The sequence below is a fragment of the Colletotrichum lupini genome, chromosome 6 (assembly GCF_023278565.1).
Source record: "Colletotrichum lupini chromosome 6, complete sequence".
Classification (NCBI taxonomy): Eukaryota; Fungi; Ascomycota; class Sordariomycetes; order Glomerellales; family Glomerellaceae; genus Colletotrichum; species Colletotrichum lupini.
In genome coordinates this window covers 1,458,659-1,478,599 of record NC_064679.1, presented here as the reverse complement: position 1 = coordinate 1,478,599, position 19,941 = coordinate 1,458,659, and the positions used below count along the sequence as shown (strand labels likewise).

The 19,941-nt window shown below is 50.8% G+C and overlaps 8 protein-coding genes across 8 annotated transcripts; 5 read left to right on the top strand and 3 right to left on the bottom strand.

Annotated features, from left to right (window-relative positions):
- Nucleotides 1-742: 742 nt before the first annotated feature.
- Nucleotides 743-3,649, top strand: CLUP02_11934 (uncharacterized protein; the record flags this gene model as incomplete). Its single annotated transcript, XM_049290899.1, has 8 exons — nt 743-819; nt 893-943; nt 1,010-1,042; nt 1,073-1,109; nt 1,172-1,713; nt 1,776-1,894; nt 1,995-2,385; nt 2,452-3,649. 8 exons carry the CDS (start codon nt 743-745, stop codon nt 3,647-3,649), a joined length of 2,448 nt encoding a protein of 815 aa, XP_049148044.1.
- Nucleotides 3,650-4,196: 547 nt separating this feature from the next.
- CLUP02_11933 (uncharacterized protein) lies at nt 4,197-5,454 on the bottom strand (the record flags this gene model as incomplete). The annotated part of the gene is made up of 2 exons (XM_049290898.1): nt 4,197-4,301; nt 4,390-5,454. The coding sequence occupies 2 exons, from the start codon at nt 5,452-5,454 to the stop codon at nt 4,197-4,199; spliced, it is 1,170 nt and encodes a 389-aa protein (XP_049148043.1).
- Nucleotides 5,455-5,740: 286 nt separating this feature from the next.
- CLUP02_11932 (uncharacterized protein) lies at nt 5,741-7,434 on the top strand (the record flags this gene model as incomplete). Its single annotated transcript, XM_049290897.1, has 11 exons — nt 5,741-5,827; nt 5,916-5,988; nt 6,077-6,168; nt 6,201-6,255; nt 6,334-6,379; nt 6,462-6,645; nt 6,685-6,770; nt 6,847-6,978; nt 7,085-7,127; nt 7,192-7,293; nt 7,357-7,434. 11 exons carry the CDS (start codon nt 5,741-5,743, stop codon nt 7,432-7,434), a joined length of 978 nt encoding a protein of 325 aa, XP_049148042.1.
- Nucleotides 7,435-7,590: 156 nt separating this feature from the next.
- CLUP02_11931 (uncharacterized protein) lies at nt 7,591-9,755 on the top strand (the record flags this gene model as incomplete). Its single annotated transcript, XM_049290896.1, has 2 exons — nt 7,591-9,539; nt 9,626-9,755. 2 exons carry the CDS (start codon nt 7,591-7,593, stop codon nt 9,753-9,755), a joined length of 2,079 nt encoding a protein of 692 aa, XP_049148041.1.
- Nucleotides 9,756-11,704: 1,949 nt separating this feature from the next.
- CLUP02_11930 (uncharacterized protein) lies at nt 11,705-13,201 on the top strand (the record flags this gene model as incomplete). The annotated part of the gene is made up of 1 exon (XM_049290895.1): nt 11,705-13,201. One exon carries the CDS (start codon nt 11,705-11,707, stop codon nt 13,199-13,201), a length of 1,497 nt encoding a protein of 498 aa, XP_049148040.1.
- A 1,671-nt stretch (nt 13,202-14,872) lies between these two features.
- CLUP02_11929 (zinc-binding dehydrogenase) lies at nt 14,873-15,916 on the top strand (the record flags this gene model as incomplete). The annotated part of the gene is made up of 1 exon (XM_049290894.1): nt 14,873-15,916. The coding sequence occupies one exon, from the start codon at nt 14,873-14,875 to the stop codon at nt 15,914-15,916; it is 1,044 nt and encodes a 347-aa protein (XP_049148039.1).
- A 692-nt stretch (nt 15,917-16,608) lies between these two features.
- Nucleotides 16,609-17,995, bottom strand: CLUP02_11928 (uncharacterized protein; the record flags this gene model as incomplete). The annotated part of the gene is made up of 3 exons (XM_049290893.1): nt 16,609-16,689; nt 16,749-16,782; nt 16,836-17,995. 3 exons carry the CDS (start codon nt 17,993-17,995, stop codon nt 16,609-16,611), a joined length of 1,275 nt encoding a protein of 424 aa, XP_049148038.1.
- A 665-nt stretch (nt 17,996-18,660) lies between these two features.
- CLUP02_11927 (uncharacterized protein) lies at nt 18,661-19,071 on the bottom strand (the record flags this gene model as incomplete). The annotated part of the gene is made up of 1 exon (XM_049290892.1): nt 18,661-19,071. The coding sequence occupies one exon, from the start codon at nt 19,069-19,071 to the stop codon at nt 18,661-18,663; it is 411 nt and encodes a 136-aa protein (XP_049148037.1).
- Between the last annotated feature and the right edge of the window lie 870 nt (nt 19,072-19,941).

Here is a 19,941-nt window from a genome sequence, read left to right as displayed (position 1 = left end):
ATGCCTCGTTAAATTAAGAACGACAAAAGAAAAGAGGCTTATAATTAATATTATAACCCTTAGGTAATCGTATAAAAGGCGCGAGATACTTAAGATCTATTAGATTAATAATAAAAATAACCTCGTAAACGCTTTTATAAAAGTAGTACTAAATAAGGGATTAGAGTAATTCATAAGTAGTAAAAAAGTTATTATATAAATAAAAAGATAGGTTATATAAAAAGAGTAGAGAAAAAGGGGAAAAGGAGACGACTTAGTAAACGGGCCCGAGGTCGAATTATACTTCTAACCGTAGTAGTTAAATTAATAAAAAAAAGAGAAAGTTAGTATCGGATTAGAAGTCTAATTCGACCGCGGTATATAATTAACTATATAGGGGCTAATTAAGGGCCCTATTTACGATTATTATAGCTAGCTTAACTTATAATTAGAACCTCCTTTTTATACCTACGTAGATATTTATATAGTTTAATTAATCTCTTTGTTAATTACGGTTCGAACTAACTACCCTGTAATAGGGATACTAATACTAAGCAACCTTAGCGAGACGATCTTAGTCACGATGCTATCTAGCGAAACTGCGAAACCTTTTCCTCGTGTCTCGAACGAGAAATCTGAGCAAGACACTCTAAGTTCTTATTGTATGATTATTCGCAACAGGAACTCGTTGACTCTTGGAACGAGGCAAAGATCATGGTTAAGGCCCTGCTAGTTTCACAGATGTTGAACAATCACGGACAAAATGGTGGGAAGATTCTGCAACGGGGAACAAGTTGGGGAGCGTGCGACCATTACATCGTTGATCATTCAAAAAATTCAGTAGATGATTAGGAAGTTCTAATAGTGAGTATTAGAAAGTCTTGAAGCGGGTTTCCTCCTCACTCGTCCATAGTATTCTCAGCATTCAAGTGCTCCGAAGCAGCATCTCCGAGCCATGCTCCCGGTGCTCGGCGGACTCACGGGATCCGCCATGATCTGATAAGCTGATAAAGAACTAAATGAATCGCAGTCTAACTGTCTCTGTCAGTAAATGTGGACAGAGGTCAAGGGTTAGTTGATTGATAACTCCTAGTGCGGGTCGGTTCTCCGCAAATCCGACCAAAGCCGAGGTGCACGGGTGGAGCTCAAATTCTGCATGAAAGGGGGGGTGCCATTGCCTCTCTCGCACAAGTCGCCATCAAATGCTCCGAGTCGCCGCGCGATGGATAACTCTATATGTCTCTGTAGCTCGATTCGGCTTCTATCCAAGCAATATGACGAAGAACGAGCTAGAGAGTTGATCCCTGCCCTCAACAGCCACCTTGAAGACGTCCGCCGACTCCTGGCAAAGTCAAAGGCACTGTCCCGGGACGTGCAGTATCAAATCACGCCACGCAACCAGCGGACGAACAAGGCCCTGTCCGTGGATTCCATTGACCTCGCGCCCGTCAAGCAGATTTATGAGGTCTTCAGCGAGAACGTCGATGGCTTCTGGGTAGCCTCTGACGATCGTGTCAATGCCGACTTGCGTCGCCGGTTGGCTTGCATAGTAATATTCCTGAGATCCAAGTTGGATCCTGAAGCCTCAGTTCCACCACATATCGCCAAGCCATTTCACGGACAGACAAACTATGCGGATATTCGTAATTCTGGAAGAAAGTATATTCAAATCGCCCGAAAATTGGGTGGTCTGGGATCGATTCTCTGGCTCCCTTTAGACATTCCGCCCTCCACGTAAGACTCAAGAGTGTGCACTACCCATGTAGTTACCTGCAAAACTGACTTATGCCGGGAAGTTATGAGCGATACCTGAACATAGATGATGAGGAAGTCTTCAATCATTTACTATCTCTTGCTCCGCAAGTCACGGATCACGCGGACGTAGTACAACGTCTCATTCTAAGTCAGCTACGTGGTGAGCTGCCTCAGTCTTCCCTCCCTGGGCTTATACTTATCCACGGCCGTAGATCCATCTTTGAAATCATCTTATTATAATCTCTTTGTCGACTATTCAGAGCTTATACCGGCAGCGGATCAGCTGTTGCTCTTACTTCAAGCATTCGGCGCGGTCGAAATCCCTGAGGTCCTTCTTAAAGGTGTGCGAAGACCGCAGCGTCGATGGAATGCCGACGGAGAAATAGACGCTGTCGATGCCCACAAGTTTGGGCTTTCGAACGAGCTTGTCAGACTCATTTCCGACGATGTTGAGTATTCATGTGCCATAGAGAGCCCTAATATCATCAAACGCAGGTTGGATAACGACACCCTGGCTTTGTCACTATGCCCCGAATTTTCTGTTTTCCTGTCCCGCGTCTTACGACCGAGGACTGTAGAAGAGCTAGGGGCAGTCGCTCTGAAGGTGCTTTGCTTTGTTTGTCCACCATGTTATGAGGGCAATACGGACTGGTATGGCCTAATTCTGGACGATGATACCTGACATGGGGACTTCCCTACTAACATTTGATCGTCCAGGTCTGAACCACTCAAATTGGCCGCCTGGCCTATCGTTGAGAAGACGACTAGAGCGTACAAAGTCCCAACACCACTTAGAACACAAGTCCTTGAGGCTATTCTTTTCTTCTGCGAAAGGGATTCAGTTGCCATGCGCCATGTTGCTGTGGACAGGGCTAGATCATTGTTGCGAAAGTCTATGCCTTATTATCTCCACGCTACAGTTGTGCTCTTTCGCAGCGTTCTTTACCGCAATGATGGAGAATTCACAAAGTCAGAGGCCCACATACGCGACTTTGTATGGCGTGGCCCACGACCTGTTACTCGGCGGGACCACTCACTCCATGGACGGCTTCACATATCTCAGATGGAGAACAAGATCAAGTGCACTGACGATGACGTCTCCCTGCTCATCTACGAATGGAAGGCGGAATTACCGCTCTCAACTCTGGATACCGAAGTGACATTCCGACTCCAGAGCACAGCAGCGCGTTTCTTCCAATCCATCGGGAATTTCGCCGCCGCCAGGGCTTCCCTCGAACAGACTCTCTCCCTTGACATGACCAAACCGCTGCGGGGAAACACACGCCGACTATTGGTGAGCAGACTTGCAGACATGTATTGCGAGATGGAAGAATACTCCAAAGCGGCTGAGATTCTCCGGCCAGAGCTGAGTAGCTCGAACAAGCCCGAACTTTCACGTAGGGCCTATCCGCGTCTATTACTTTCATCGGCAGAGTTCAATATCGGACTCGGAAACTTCGACGCAGCGGAACTACTACTCAGAGAGCTCGAGACACAACATGCCACTCCGATTGGTATAGACACGCTCTTTGATCAGCAGCTACACATGCGTGCTGTCCTCGCTGTAGCTCGGATAGCCCACTTCAGGTCGGATAAGAACGTCGCCGTAGCACGATGGAGACACGCCCTGCAAGAGATTCAGCGTATGCACGCTCTCAAAGCAGAAGCCGGCTTCACGGCGGCGACGATACATTTGTCCTTAGCTCACGCGCAGCTTGCCGCCGGCGATGCAGTTGGCGCCTCAGCATCTTGGGCTGCTGGATCGGAGATACTCAAGACTGAGACGTGCGAGTTTTGGCTTCCTATTGTGCCGACCGTTTGGCTTAAGAAGGTCACGCGCGAGGTCTATGAAGTTCAGGGCTGGACGTTTCGCATGATGCTACCAGGTGCCAAACCTGATGCTACAACACCGTGATTTTTTAACATGATGTCGGAAACTCGATTTCAAGCGTTTGGAATGGCTAAATTGGATTTGAAGATTCCTTTTTGCGCGGCGTTATGGTAGACAACTTCTAGAAACTTGCTTCCGACTCGGTACTGCCGTGCTTAGTTATGTACTCGAGAGGGAAGAATGAATAGCCTTCACGAACAGAATGAGATCAATGTAATGACAGCCCTTTCCTCTAGCAATCGTTGTTCAGTCTTTGTTGTCAGTTATTTAAGCTTACGTGGCCTACCTTACCTCATCAATGAAGCAGCTTTGATATGTTGACGGTAACCAGATACATCAATAAGATGAGAGGCGTGATCGGCCATATTCAGCATATAACATACCCAGACTCAGACAATTGATTAATCAAACTGGAAGGAATAATCATGTTGATGGAAAGAAACCTTTGCTCACTGTCTTCAACAGTCTGCATGGCCTTGGAAATTCTTGCTACTCTAGCTGGATGCTGCCATCACCTATTGCCCACAGGGGATGACCTCCTCCACAATTTCCTCGAATTATTAACCTATTCTTAGAATGGCTGTTTCCAGTCCACCTTGAATAGAGCATGGTGTGAACCAACAGGCTTGAGGACCTTTCCTACAGTGTTCGCATGCAGGTGGACGTGGCACAGATTCTATTTCACGTCCAAAACCGTTAGCAAACGTGTACTTCCAAGTTGAACTCTGGCAAGGGTGGGTCTGAAGCCAGAACGGGAGACTTACGAACGCATTAGTCCAACCAATACCCATGCAGTTCGAGACTCCGTTGCACTCAGACTTCAAACAGTCCCACGGTGTACGGTAGACAGCGGTCGAGATTACCTTCTGCCTCGTGTTCGTTGTGGCCACGCCGCACCTTCGCTCATACTCGACGCCTTCGATGGAGAATCTATCCGCGCATTGCCTACTGCCACACATGGCTTGCCACGACGTGGTCTTGCACTCAGCTTCCTGAGGAGACCCTTGCTGGTTGCTCTGACCCTGGCCCTGTTGATTTCGACATTGTTGTAGTTGCTTTTCGATGGCAGACTTCGAGGCATCACACTGCGTTCTAGCGTCGGTGAGCTCTCGAGACTTTTCTGCATCGCATTGCGTTCTAGCATCAGTAAGCTCCCGAGACTTGTCGGCATCACATTGCGCCTTGGCATTGGTAAGCTCTCGCGCCTTATCGGCCTCGCACTGCGTTTTCTCCCGTGCAAGCGTGGCCGCCTTCGTCTCAAGTGCTGTCCTTTCCTGATTGCAACTCTCCTCCGCCTTCCGGACATCATCTTTGCAGCCAGTCTGAAGCTTTTGCTTCTCGCTTTCGCACTGAGATGCCATCTGGCTCCGGATCACGTCTTTTTCGTTCTCGCACTCGGCTGCTTTATCGTGGCCAGTACCGCCTGATGTGGAACCATCGAAAGCCGCGTCTGTCTTAACGAGGAGTATGGAGTCGGTCTTATCGTTAGTGACGGGCTTGAAGGCAGCGTTCGTGCTTATATAACATTTTCCTTTAATCCAGGCTGCTGCAACACACTGAGGATCCTGGGCGCATGCCTGGGCGCAATGAGCAGGCGTACGAGATATGATCGTAGTCTTGTAAGAGTTTGATGGCCAGGATGCACAGGTATATTCGAAGGTGCTACCACCGATAACATCTTTCCCAGAAGATGTTTGTGTGGGGCAACATGACTTGTAGCTTGGGGATGAAAGACAGCTGCCGTTGTCGCCGGTGAGGGGCGCCTGCTCAGCTGCCAAGACCCCGATTATGCTTGGAGCAAGAATAAGTGTGACCAAAGATAGGTGCATAGTGGTGGAACATATAACAGAAGTAGTCGAGAATGAGTAGAGTCGAGTCGGCGACCTAAGGAAGTTCAACCAAAGCAAATAAGACGGATTCTCAGTGCGTGTGAGCAGGTCTCCGATGAGGTTGTACAAGTGGTCGAATTTATTCTTTTGAGGACAATTTCAGAAGTATTCACAGCGACACTCGTGATTCACCTGATAAACACAAAGTCCTCTCCAATCTACAGACACAGTAATACTATTTCGAAGAGATAGATCGGCTTCTCACGTGCCGTGTTCTTGTCCAAAGATGCCGACAAAATGCACGCATCACCTTGTATTACACTACATTGAGTATGGCTTCTTGTCTTACCAATTTCTTAGACCAACGTCGGTGGTAATTGAGGCATCAAACCTCTGATTGGTTATACTGAGATTAGTAGACTGATCTTTTAGTAGGCCGCCACATCAATGGAACAATGAAGGCAGCCAATACGATTAGTCTCACTGGATTCATGACTGTCTCTTCATCGAGGCGGATTCGCAAACGCCACGATAGTTTGCGTTGCGTTACGATCACCATCATAGCATAACTCAAACTCTGAAATGTCCGACTATCCGACCAGCCGGCACACCTGAAGCCTAGTTGTAAGACGTAAGCTTTTAGCTTCACGCGTGAGAGAACCATTATTCGAGAAACTTGAATCCACATCCGGAAGTTCCCAGAGCATCGACATTGTTCAACGCACTCACCATGATGTCACTGGAAGACTGAGATTCTTGATACTGTTGTTTCCGGAATTCCACTAAGAGCTCCTACAAACTGTAGCTCTTGAGCAGGTACGGCTCTCCCCGCCGACCGTACACGCTAATTCGCTGAAAGACAGCCTCACTGTCTCACAGATGGCTTGTCAGGGACCTTAGAGCTGTCCGAGGCGGGCAGTGATTCGTGAGGCATGCGGTTAGTTCAAGTCGATAGCCGGGCAACTGGATCGTCCCGTTCCTTAACATTGTCTCAAAGTACCCCGCAGCTTCATTCCAAACCGGCGATATCATACGCTCTCAGAAACGATCTACTATCTACGCGGCCGTTTGAAAGACATTCTATCAGCTCATCTCCCGAGATCTGTGAACCAAATCCATGGTTTGGAACAACGTACAACAGAAGCAACTGCCAATGAGAATGCTGGATGTCTGCCACGCTCTGCGAACATCGTCAGAGCTCAGACGTTGCGAAATGGTAAACCAAACTAGACCAAGTTCATCATTAATTGTTTGGTCCCAAGAGCTTCAGATACGGCCGTAGGCACAGTTGGACCTCCTCGAAGAACCATGTCTCGGTAGATCCCTTATCGAGATAGATGATCTACCCGATAAAAGTGTCTTGCCCGCACGACCACTGCCACAGTGGAGAAGTCAGTACGCCCATAGCAATTCTTACCATTATCTCAACGAATCGTATTCGACGGAAGGAACTCCGACTTGTATCGGCTTCTCGGAAGCGACGCTGAAGATCGACATGACTATTGAACCAGCCAGGCCTAATCAGTAAGTTATCCCATTGGATTAACGATGTTGAAGCCCAGTCGTGTTTGGTACCGAATGCATTTGTTAATGTTCCACAAAAGCAAATTCTTCCACAACCTCCATGCAGTAAGACTGTGGCTTATTGGTCTCAAACTCTAAGGGCCTTCAATGTTCAGTTCAGCATAGAGGAGACTTAGAAGAGTTGCTTCTTGCCTTTGCACTATGTCTCTCTAGCTCCAAAAACGAAATCTTGACTGGGCGTTGATCTCGATAAGGGTTCAACTCTTGAATATCACTTCCAAGAGAGCCCTTCTGAGTGATAGAAAACCACACAACGTTTGCGGACAATAGGCAAGCCCGGATGAGAAAGATTGCGGATCATGACGTGTACTTTGCAAGAAAAATGCGCCGGTCTACTCCTCCGCTGTTGTAAATGGAATTGAGAACATTGCTATGTCGGCGGCTCGCCGGTCTTAACGGATTCAATCTCCCGTCTTGTCTAAGGCTCTCCACATCATCTCATCCCGCGATATGTAATACAAGAAGAGTATCAGGCAATCAACATCACTCTTTTTGTGTTCTCCAAAAGCATCTATCAAGCTCCAGTTTTGAAATTTTTCAAAATCTATTACAATGGTGGCCTTTCAAGCGGGCCTCGTTTCTTTTCTCTTTGCCCTCCAGGCAGTAGCTGACCAAATACCACTTGGGTCGGCAGTACGCAACAAATGGACTCTGGACGCAATCAAACCTCACACCGATCCAGAGTCCGGCCGCGTCAAGTGTTGCCCGGAAGGAACCTTATTCGATGGCAACTCTTGCGTCCTTGGCGTTCCAAGGTGCCCAGACGGCACTAAGCTGAGAGGTAGTCACTGCATCTCTATCACTGGCCCCATCTGCCGGGATGATGAGACCTTTAATGGGCTTGTCTGCATCACGAGCACCCCACCATCTTGCCCTTCCCCGTCGACCCTGAAAGACAAGGCTTGTATTTTGGAAATTCCACCGAAGTGTCCTTCTGGCACAGAGTTGGCCGATAAAATCTGTATCTCGACCAAGTTGCCCATCTGCGGCAATGGGGATCGGTTTAACGGCAAAGGTTGTGTCAGTTCCACCCCACCAGTGTGCCCTGACGGCACGAATCTTTCCGATGGAGTATGCATCAGTATCGTACCACCCAGTTGTCCCGCCGGCAGCGAATACGACGAAATCAACAATGTTTGTAGCCATCGTCAAACTCCTCAATGTCCAGTAGGGACCTTCCCCAAAGGAGGCAACTGCGTTACCGATGGTGGCCCCGAATGCCCGACCGGAACAAGGTTCAGCGTCAAGAGAAACACCTGCATCATGAAGACACCGCCGTCGTGCCCCCCTGGCGATACCCTAGAAGACACGAAATGTGTCTCCCAAGACAAACCTGTCTGCTCACCTGGGACGGAGTTGTCTACCGACCAGGCTTCAAGCACTTCACGGTGTTGCCCACCTCCCCTAAGGTGGAACGGAGACATGTGTTCATACAAAGTCCCTCCTGAAGGATGTCCGCCAGGAACGAAACAGGTCGGCAACAGATGCACGGCTATCACGGTCTTTCCCCCATCATGCCCCCCCGGATTCAAGCTGGACTGCGCCCGATGCATCTCTATAACACCACCGGGGTGTCCTCCTGGCTCGGCTCGCGATGGGACCACTTGTATCTCCGTAGAGCCACCCATCTGCCCTGATGGCACGACACTATCCAACGGGAACTGCGTCCACAAGGGCGAAGCTGTCTGCCCCGAGGAAACTCACGTCCAGGGTGACGAGTGTATCAGCATTCAGCCACCCTCTTGCCCTTCTGGAACCACCTTTAATGGACGAGACTGCGCTATCAGTGGCCGACCAGAATGTGAGGACGGCAGCCACTTCGACGGTGCTGACTGCACCCGAGTAGGGGGTCCCCCTCCAAGCTGCCCTGAGAACACCATCTACGACGGTTCACGCTGCGTATCAATCACTCCGCCTACATGTCCCAAGGGATCGTCTCTGAGCGACGGAGCATGTGTCACCGGGCAAAGCCCGGTTTGCCCCGAGGATACGACGCTCGTCGGCGGCGAGTGCATCAGAGGCCCGCCTGCCTGTCCAAAAGGCCTCGTCCTGAAAGGTACAACCTGCATCAGCATCGACCCGCCGGACTGCCCACCCGGTCACCAGTGGCGTGGCGGCCGGTGCCAGGATACTGAAGAGAAGACCTGTCCTCCTGGATACATCCTCAGCGGGGAGGAGTGTATTTCCGATGAGACACCAGAATGTGACTTGGGCACTCATTTCAACGGAACTGTCTGTGTCGGTGACACTCCGAGTTGTGAGCCTGGAACAGAGTTTGACGGAGAGCGGTGTGCGGCCACCGTGGAACCTAGTTGCCCTCCGGGTACTCACTTCAATGGCAAGATCTGCGAATCTGAGCAGGAACCCGTCTGTCCCACCAACACTACATGGGATGCTGATTCCAAAGAATGTGTGGGCCAGACCTTGCCGCAATGTCCCGAAGGCCAGAGATTCAACGGGGAGCATTGCACTTTGTCATCGGGAGACTGCATGGAGTTTGAGTACTGCCCTCCGGGAATCAATCGTGGTTTTCTCACGCCTGATTGTGGGAGCTCTTATCCCAGATGCCAGTAGTTTGGCAATGCAGGACTGGGAATGATGGGCTGGTGTACCTCAATAACTTGAAGGCCTTCCTATGGGGAGAAAGCCAAATTATTGCTCCGCCGAAGTCTCGACTGAAGAAAAACTACAGTTCAATGCAAACGCCGGTTTTCTGATAGACTTCCATAAGAAATGCAACATTCATATTACTCTATGTGTCATATCTCAAAATCATTACTCGTTGAATGCACACACTGAGGCAATCGTAACTTTTCATGGTCGTGGTTCTCTTATTTTAGATGATTTAAATAAAAGCTCCAGCAAAGCTAGTTACACGATGGTGGTGCAAAGATCGTAGAACTTCACTTGCTGTAACCTACTAGTACAGGGAGGCCGTTTGTTGAGCTTGGCCGAACTCCATCTTTACGGCAGACAAGTTTCTACCAGCTTACTAAGTCCGTTTCTATTGAGAAAACTAGGGCGAGAAAAAAAGAAAACGATGGCCTTAACAATATGAGGCTACAAGTAATAAGAGTAAGCAGATACCAAGTATGAAGCTACGGGAGAGTTCAAGACACCAGGGAATGAATGCAAGTACACCTCGAATTATAACGAAAACTTTTCTTACGTTAATATCAGCAACTAGACTCATCTAACTGAATTGCTGAGGGAGGATTCACCGCAAAACTGTAGACCTTTCTCAAGGTGGACCGATCAAAGGCTTCGGTGATTTCATCCTGTCATCCTTCCTCTCCTAAGCCTTTTCCCAATTCCACTTTTCAGGCCAGAGAGTAATACGTCTCTCAAAGATATTTCCATCCCGACAACAATAGGGTGTTTGTATCTGGACTCGAGGCTACTTTCTCCAGAGACTACTCAATATCCCGTAAGCTGAGGCCAGTTCATGAACCGTCAACTGCGATCAATTCAGTTGACCTCCACGGTCTTCCCGCAACAAGACTTCAGAGTACGGCATCCATGGGGTCATTCGTCGGTAATTAACTACGAAGGATGGAGCACCCCCTGTCACTGGGATGAAAAGTCATATTGCAAATTGACTCTGATCGAGGTGACTCACACTGCCAAAGCATTCTCTCGCAAATGCCTCAAGATACCTCTCGAGACCGGCATAGTCTTGATCAAACGACCAGTACTTCGCCAGATGATAGTGAAGGTCGAATCAAACGGCCCTGCGGACTAGACTCGTCTTTGTGTTACGGACGCTGCGTCCTGATCAGCGTTCAATTTTCTTCTTTCATTTCTCTCTTTCAGAACAAATGTCGCAACTGCCGCCGGAACTGTTAGGACTCATCATCTGCATTCAGAGCTCTTTCAGTCAAACGATTCACAAGGGGCTGGTATTGCTCCTCTTTGAGTAGCAAGGCCTAAACCCACAATGACATTGAAGCTTTCATTGTCCAATACAACACAGTGCTTTCATGTTGATCTTGGCTCTAGTTCAAGCTGAATCTTCCCTACTATGCTTTTTATCGTGTTTACGGCTCTCGAAATGAGACAATCCAAGTTGATTTTCCAACGAAATGAACAACAGAATACAAAAAATGTTACAGCTGTGTTCAAACATCTACAGGCCTTAGCAGGACTGATTTTGAGGATATGTCCCCTTAAACTTCCTGAAACTCATGCTCCGACTTCATATTTCTCTCGTCAAATTATTTCCTCAACCACGGGCCCCAAGAAGTCAAACTCACCTATGTAGATCAGTGGCTAGGCAGGTTACCTCGCCACAGTGATAGCTTTCTGGTTTTGAAGAACGGCGCCAAAGCATCTGTTAGGAAAGCTGCGAGCACTGTGGGAGCAACCTATCTCCGAGAAAGGGCAGGACTTGTATATCCGCTATTTTACACTTCAAGTTTACCCGGCTTCGCATAACGCGAGAGGTATCTCCATTCCCAGTCGCACAATAGGCGGAGACACCTTCTTCAGATTATAGTTAAAGGCGACCATATCTTAAGGGCAACAACTCGTCTTTTCCTCTCAATAGGCACCTTTACTCGCGTCCACGTTGGTTTCACTCAATTCTCTGCGACGTTCAAAATTTCTCTCACGAGCCTCGTGAGCTTTGGTCTACACCTGCTCCTTGTGTCTCAAACAGCTCACTTACATGTATACCAACAACCCTGCTCAATACTCGTCACCGATATTCACAATGGGTAGCACCACCGTCCTGGATACCATTGAACTCGGTCCCTTGGACCAAATCGCCCCGCGAATCTACGTGCGATCGATCTTCGTCTTCGACCAGGATGAGAAGTACACCGAGGAGACAATTACCCATCTCAAGCTTCGCTTCGAGACTGCTCTTGCCCGCTGGCCCTTCTTGTCAGGCCAAATTGGCCCAGCCAGCAACAGTCGTCGACCAAACGAACTGGAGCTCACCTACGATCTGCTTTATCCCCAGATCAACATGGATCAGCGGCCAGACATCTTTGCATATAGCTCAGTTGAGCACCTTGGAGGTCTCGATTACCAATGTCTCAAGAAGCGTGGCATGCCTCCTTCATTCATGGACAAGGACATCCTGTCCCTCTCTCCTAATCACCCAAAGCCGGGTAAATCCTGCCCTCCTGTTACATTGAAGATTACAGAGGTTTCTGGAGGAGGTCTCTTTGTCTGCGTTTCTACTCATCACGCAATCTTTGACGGCGGTTTCATCAAGGCGTTTCTTGAGTATTTTGGCCAGGGCCATGATGAATACCCTGAGCTTGCCTTTCTTGACGAGGCGATTGAACGTCCGCTCATGTCCCCTTATATCTCCACCAACATCTCAAAGGCCATGTTCCCAGAGTACGACTTCAGCCCCAGCAACACCGTCACCAGCACCCACAGCATTTCAGAGAAGGCCCCCAAAGCAGTCTGTGTACTCTTCAGCATCCCGAATGAGATACTCTCCGAAATCCACAGCGAAGCCCTCGCTCATGTACGTGGGAAGCACGGTGAGAAAGCCTTTGTCTCAAAGGCAGACACCCTCTCCGCCATGATCTGGGTCCACGTCACCAGATCCCGCTTCGCCCACCTCTCGGAGCAGGACCACACCTCCTTCACCACCGCCGCAGATGCTCGCCCCCGTCTATCTCCTCCTTTCTCCCCTGGGGCATGGGGCAACGTATACACACAGACCACCACTGGCCAGATACCAGTAGGGGACTTAATTCGAACCTCTAGCTCCGGCATCCTCTCCTGCGACGCCGTGCCCGCTATCCTCGACGCCTCCTGGCGCGTTCGCCAGGCTGTCAGCAAGGCGAGCACGCCGGGCTACATCCCCGCCAGGATCGCCCTCGCCGCTTCCCATCCTGACCCCACGATGGAAGGCAAGGCCTTCATGAAAGCGCTCCAGCCTGGCCACGCTGGGCTTGGCTGCAGCGTCTGGACGCACATGGGCGCGGATGTGGACTTTGGGATCCCGGGCACGGGGGGTAGGGCTGACTACGTGCGCAAGACGTGGTCTGCCAACGACGGCAGCATGAATATCATGCAGCGTCGTGGTGTTACCAAGGGCGATGCTCCTTGGGAGGTCCTTCTTGCTCTGAGGGAGGATGATATGGAGAGGATCTGTGGGCCCAATGAGCTTGGTCGCTGGGCGTCTACGTGGTGCGCCTAAGTATAAGAGATGTGGAGGCTTCCATTTCAGGGAAGGACAAGGGGGGAAACGAACAATAATGAAGACAAGTGTTTTTCTTGTTGTTTCGGGCGAGGATGCTTTCAACGATAAGTCGAATCGCGGTGTTGATAATCGCGGCAAGTATGAAGTTAATGTGTTACTTTGGCGGAAGCATCGCCTGGGCTTACGATATCGATGAAAGAAGAGTGTTCAAGGCACCCCGGGACATACTGCATGGCTTGCGCCGCGCACTGGATTCCCGTTTGGCGTATTTGGGTTGCTTGACGAGGAAGAATAAGATACCAAGAATTTCATGGCATCGAGATTTAAAGAGGAAAGAATCAGGCGTTATGTCTTTCTATACGAAATGGGAAGCTTGTCTTGTGCTTCTACTTACCTAGGCAAGAGAGCTCGGCTCTAAACTAAACAATGCAAGAAACTGTTGACAGAATGATGTTCTATCTTACCTCAATACAAATGCCATGGCTTAGACTTTCAACCGGCCCGAATAGCCTAGGTATTCATCCTAAACAAGGTCGATTAGGAAGGTGAAGAATTACCCACAATGATCGTGAACACCCATTGACTCTACCCTTTAAGTATTATCAGGAAAGTTTTGGCAGAAAGGTCTAATGAGCTCGCTTCAGTCCTAAGTATCAATCGGAAATAGCTAGCCACTAAATGATGTTCCTGGAACTCATCAAGACTCTTGTCGTTGATAGTGGGGTGACCCGCCACATTTACGCAACCACTCAATGCAGCGTTGCATCCTCGATACTCTGATAGGTCGGAATGGTGGAGTGACTATCTTCATTGACCCTTCAGCTGCAGCCCTTCCTACGTGGACTTTTACCTCAGAATGCTCGATATTCACAAGTCAATAGAGCCTCGGCTGATGTTATTCCCGTATTTTTGAATATCGGAGTCGTTTGCTACAGTAACTGCTCTGCATAAGATAGTAAAGTATGTCGCATCCTTGAGAAATTCCAGGACTGATACTTCATGCCATGCACTGGTTGCCGTAGCTGCCAAAGAAATAACCCACTTTCTTCTAGAAAAATTCGACCGCAGGAATTTTTTTCTGTCGCCCGCTTCTTCCAATCGGCAGCCCCAACGAGGTGGAGCACCTGTTCATATCAACCTTGAAGATTCATGCGGATTGGACTTGACGTCTGAACCAGTCTCCGAGTTCCCGTGGTCTGATCGGGGTCTCCGGGAGAATGATCGGAGCGAACAAGCCGGATCGGGGCAAGCCGAGTCGTGACGCCATTTGACTTATCGGGTGCGGTGTGGCCGTGCTTGTGCTAGGTTGCCATTCCCCCCCGGTGAGAGGGAGGGAAGAGAGTTATGAACGGACTGATGGTTGGCGAGGGGGGACGGTTCCCGCATTCCCCGGCTTGCGCTGCCCGGTTGACTTTTGATTTCGTCAGTGGCCGTCACCCCACCTTGGGAAGCAATGACCGTCTGTGAAAGTTAATATCATGACCGGGGCGCTCCCGCGGGGAGGGAGCTTGAGCTGCCTTATCTAGACCTCCTCTCTCCCACACTCAACCTCGTACTCATACTCACAACTCCACAACCTCATACTTCACCTCACTCCACCCATCTCCATCTCATCAACAGACACCATAAACCTTGATAGTGCATCACAAACCACATAGACCATCCAAAATGACCCAACAACCGCCCACCGAAATGCGCCGCTGGCAAATCCCCGCCCCAGGCGCCTTCATCAAAGATCTCGCCCTAACCACCGTCCCAACCCCGTCCGCCACCACCCTCAAACCAACCCAAGTCCTCGTCCAGGTCGTCGCCGCGGGCATCAACCCAGCAGACTACAAGCTCCCGGACCTAGGCCTCGTCGCAAAAGCAATGGTCTCCTTCCCCCGCTGCCCAGGCATGGACTTCTCCGGCCGCGCCGTCGCCGTCGGCTCCGAAATCACCGACATCGCCCCGGGCGACCTCGTCGTCGGCCGCGTCGATCCCCTGGGAAGCCACGGCTCCCTGAGCGAGTACCTCGTCGCCGAGCGCGACGGGGTAGCCGCCTTCCCCCACGGATCCGGGGCCGCGGAGAGCCTGGAGCAGGCCGGCGCGGTGGGCACGGCGGGCCTGACGGCGTACCAGACCATCGCGCCGTACGTCAAGGCGGGCGACCACGTCTTCATCAACGGCGGCTCGGGCGGCACGGGGACGTTTGGTATCCAGATCGCAAAGGCGCTCGGCTGCACCGTCACAGTCTCGTGCTCCACCGGCAAAGCATCCCTCTGCAAATCCCTCGGCGCCGACGAGATCATCGACTACAAGACCGCCGACGTCGTCTCGACCCTCCGCGCCAAGGGCAAGGTCTTCGCCGTCGTCGTTGACAATGTCGGAAACTCGCCGCCGAACCTGTACAAGGCGTCTGACGATTTCTTGCTCGAGGGCGGCCACTTCAAGTTCGTGGGTGGGGCGGTGTCGTTTGCGCAGGTGAGCAGTCTCGTGCCGAGCATGTTCCTGCCGGGGTTCCTCGGCGGCGCGAAGCACAAGTTTGAGGCGTTCATGACGAAGAATGTGCACGCGGATCTGGCGCAGATTGCGGCGTGGATGGCGGAGGGTAAGGTCAAGACTGTGGTTGATTCAACGTACGAGTTTGAGGATGCTGTCAAGGCGTATGAGAAGCTCAAGGAGGGGTCGGCTGCTGGTAAGATTGTGGTGAAGGTCGCGAAGAAGGCTTGAGGGGCTCTGGATTGAGGAAGGGGAATTCATATCTCTGGAATGAGGTAGGTGAAGAGGGGAACGGAAGGGTAAACAGGAAAATTGTGCAATTCTTCCATACGGCTGATATGGAAAAGGCGGCCGGGTGGGTTGCTTCTCTTCTATGGCGTTCTCGTGGAGTTTCTGTGCAGTCACGCAAAGCAAGGTCTAATTCAGTCATTGAGTTATGGTAAAGATTCGATGTTATTCAATAAGATAGTGAATCGATTGAGTTTCTCGACCAGTAAGCACTAATGTATGCAACCCATCTTAACTTCCATCGGTCTATTGCACGGTGATTGGGCACGAGCCAACAAGCCAGCCTGTTGGTTCATCTCATCCCTCATGTAAGACTCGGCGTGAGGGACCTCCCGTGTCGAAACAGCGCATTCGTGGTTTGCGCATAGACAGGCGGCCGAGTGACGAAGTCATGAGAACTTCATCATCACTAAAGCTACAACTTGAAGAGATTGAAACATGTAATGGGTTGAAATGATTGTTCATTTGCGGGTATCTCATGAGCTATGTTCAAAAAAAGAGGCTGTCGCCAGCAGCCATCAGCCTTCCTATATCCAGTCGTAGGTTGATTACGACACATCTCAGGGACATTTGGTTCGCAATTGCAGGAAATGATGTAGTCTCAAATCCGGACTTAATTTGTCCACCTGATTGTTTCAAGCCATCTGAATAGAGCCAGCAGCGTCGATTCTTTGGTGACCGACGATGGCGCGGCTCTGGATCTTCTCAGGCAGGCCCTGTGTGAGAAGGAAGTGTCAGATCAACGACACCTTGGCGTGTCGCGTGATCCACCTACCAAGGCGACGACGGCAGGCGTGATGCCGAGTGTGCTGGCAGATGTGTTGGTGTGAGCTTGAAAGAAAATGCCTCTCACATGGCTCACACGTTCAGTGGCCCGGGCTGCTGCCACGGGTTGGTCGAAGAGTTATCGTGCAACAGGCGCAAAACCGTATCGGCACTTTCAGCCCGGCCGATCTTTGTGAGATGGGTGACAATATCCATGGCCATTGTCCTCAGTCTTCTAGGTAGACGGCCGTCGCCTTCCAAGGTGCCTCGATCCTCCAGGAACCAACGGAGCACAGCCAAGGCCCCCGTATGATCTGGGTTAGTGGGATGGTGGAGGTCCAAATGTGCGCGGTCGAGTCTGATAGTTTTGATCAGGGGTCGTTGGTAGGTAGCGGTTCTGGCGAAGGATTCGTATAGCGGCGCGGAGGGTAGTGGTCGCTTCCACGCATCGACTGTGGCTTCCCAGGAAAGATGGCGGAAAGGTTGCCAGAGAATCTGAGGAAGTTGGGAATTCGTCTTCCAAGTGGTTTCCGCTCTTAGCATTGTTGAAAATGCCGTATCTAGGCTGCGGTCCTCCAATCTAGACTTCGCCCGCACCAAGTTGGCGACCAAGAATCCCACAATCTGGCTGGAGCCATCTGCAGGTCCTTCGCCGCGAACTAGTCGGTCCGCCCACGTCCACGCAACCTCCTCCAGCCCCTCTGCAACCATGAACGTGAGGAGCTCACGGCTCAAGCCGACATCGGCGAGAAATTCCAGGTTCCGTTCCTGGCCAGAGGACCTCAACCACTGAACTACCCGCAATCCAGCTGCAGATGCCGCCATTGAGTCCTCCACTGACAGGGTACTGGATTGAAGAATCTGCAGTCGTTTCGCTTTCAGGCAGCCTTGTGCCGCACGGTTTGTCATCATGCCTCGCGATACTGCCTCATCGAAGACGTCCATCGGATCTCTAGGACTGGAACTTGCGGAAGGGACGCTGCCGAGTTGAGCGCCAATCTTGAATAGCGGGTTGGATAGAATGGAGCGAAGATGTTGGTCGGTCGGGCGAGACGGAGAGTGTGTTGAAGAAGTAGCCTTGGCCGCGGACAAGTCGGTAGTCTCGGGGGCGAAGCCATGCTCTTTGTCGAGATTTTTGCGGAAGGAAGTCTTCAAGACATTGAGAAGCTTCTTGGACTGCTTCGACGAGAGGGGTAGCGGCTGGTGAATCGAGGGAATGGCATTCTTGATAGAGCTCAGGGGCTTCGTGGCGAACATTGTGAAAGTCGTAGGATTCGAGGTATCGAAATAGCAGGGTCGGCGCAGACGGCCTTTCGTGAAGTTGTTGCAAGATTATGCAGTGGTCGATGGTGTTCGCCGAAAGTGCGGAAGTACGGAGTGGATGTCTCTCCGCTCGGAGTTGGCGGTCCCAGAGAAAGACGATGTGCTAGGGGTGCTTGGAATATCTGGTGGAAGTATAAAGTGGTAAGGCAGGTCAGAACCATCAGACACGCATCATCGTGGTGCCATGGAGTCAGGTTGCCCGCCGAGCCGGGCCTCCGTCATGCCACTGACGGGTCATGTGATATGGATAATGCGGAGATGGTTCCCTTGACACCTCAGGCAGGATGATCAGAGGCCCTCGACATCCACCCCACATCAAAGCTCAGGGCAGAAATGCGGTACGTATCGAAAGCGTGGGCAAAATGCGGGCTCTCGGCTGGCTGTCTGAGTGGCCTGGAGACGTGATGGAGATGCTACCTATTTCCTCTCTGACGAGGATAAGTTCTGTGTAGTTTGTACGCTTGAAAAGATCTAGAGTCTGTGATCCAGGCGCTGGCAGCGAATAGCTTGCTTGGCCGCCCACGGTCAGCCACTGTCGCTCGAGATCTCGCTTGTAGCGGCTACTTGACTGGTTATCCATACATCGAAAGTCACACCAATCACCTCCATTCAAGCTTCAGCTCGCCATTGCACATGGGTGGTTCTGAGTGACGGATACAGCCTCGTGACCGAGAACATATGACACAAGTCGACCAGGGTGCCTTTCTCCTCAACATATGGGCAAAAGCTTGACGGAACCCATTGCGAGAGGCGATACGTAACAACAACAACAACAACGTGACAATGCCATCGTGTTTCGGCAGGTATCTATGTAAACACCACGCCGTGATGTGAAGCTGAAGGATATAACAGTAGAATCCGAAGAATGCACCGACGCACAGAGGATCTCGACCTCGCGATGGGCAGAGCAAACAACTAGGATTGCTGTTTCGTGCGGCGAATTGAGTTGGACGGAATTGACGATGCTTTTTTCTAGAAACAGCTACTTGGAACTTCCCGACTTGCAACATTCCTGGCCTCGGCTGTGGCACTGCCAGGTTTTGCTTTGTTACCTGGTTGTCACTGAACAGCGCTCCTTGAATAAATTAGCAACCTGGGCAGGCGCCTCCGTTGATTGCTTTCATTGTTTACTATACAAATTGCTGCGTTTGTTCAACGTTCAGTTACCGGAAACTCTTGGGATCTGGTGGCCATTCCAAGTGAGCTGAGCTGGAGGAACTATCCCTTCAATCCAAGGTCCAAGACTCGACGTGACTGCTTTACTTTCTTACCTCATCTTCTCCCTCCACGAATGGGAAAAGATACATGAAGACTTGAGCAGGTAAGGCAGCAGCAGCCAAGGGGAAGGTCCCCAAGTCAGGTACCTATACTACCGACAGGAGCATAGAGATACTTAGCTTGGGTACTTTCCTCCAAGATGGCGAAGCTGCTGCAACCGTGTCCATATACTCGAAGGCTCACGTAGTTTCTGCGTCCTGGTAGGTATCGGTACGCAGCCTCAGCTCGACAATTGAGGCAGTGGATCTGCAATGCCCCGCTACAATCACGACGCACTAACCATTTGCGGACGGAAGGGGGCGTCATTCGCTGCAGCCGGTTGCTCAGGCCAAAAACCTTAGCCTGACTGGATCAGAAATGGGGGCAACGCAACGCAGCAAGCAACACCAGCAAGAAGGAAGCAACGCAAGAAAAAAAAGAGTAGAAGCACCAAAATTCGTGGAGGTATTGTCGATACGTACTCCCAGATCTCACCTACCTCCCACCTCTCCTCTCCTCCCCCAACTCTCCCCCTGGCCCAGCCCAGACAGGGCAGCTTGAAAGCTGACGGGGAACCTTGGTACTTAAGGTACCTTACTTCACCTTGGGGTTACCTAAGCTAG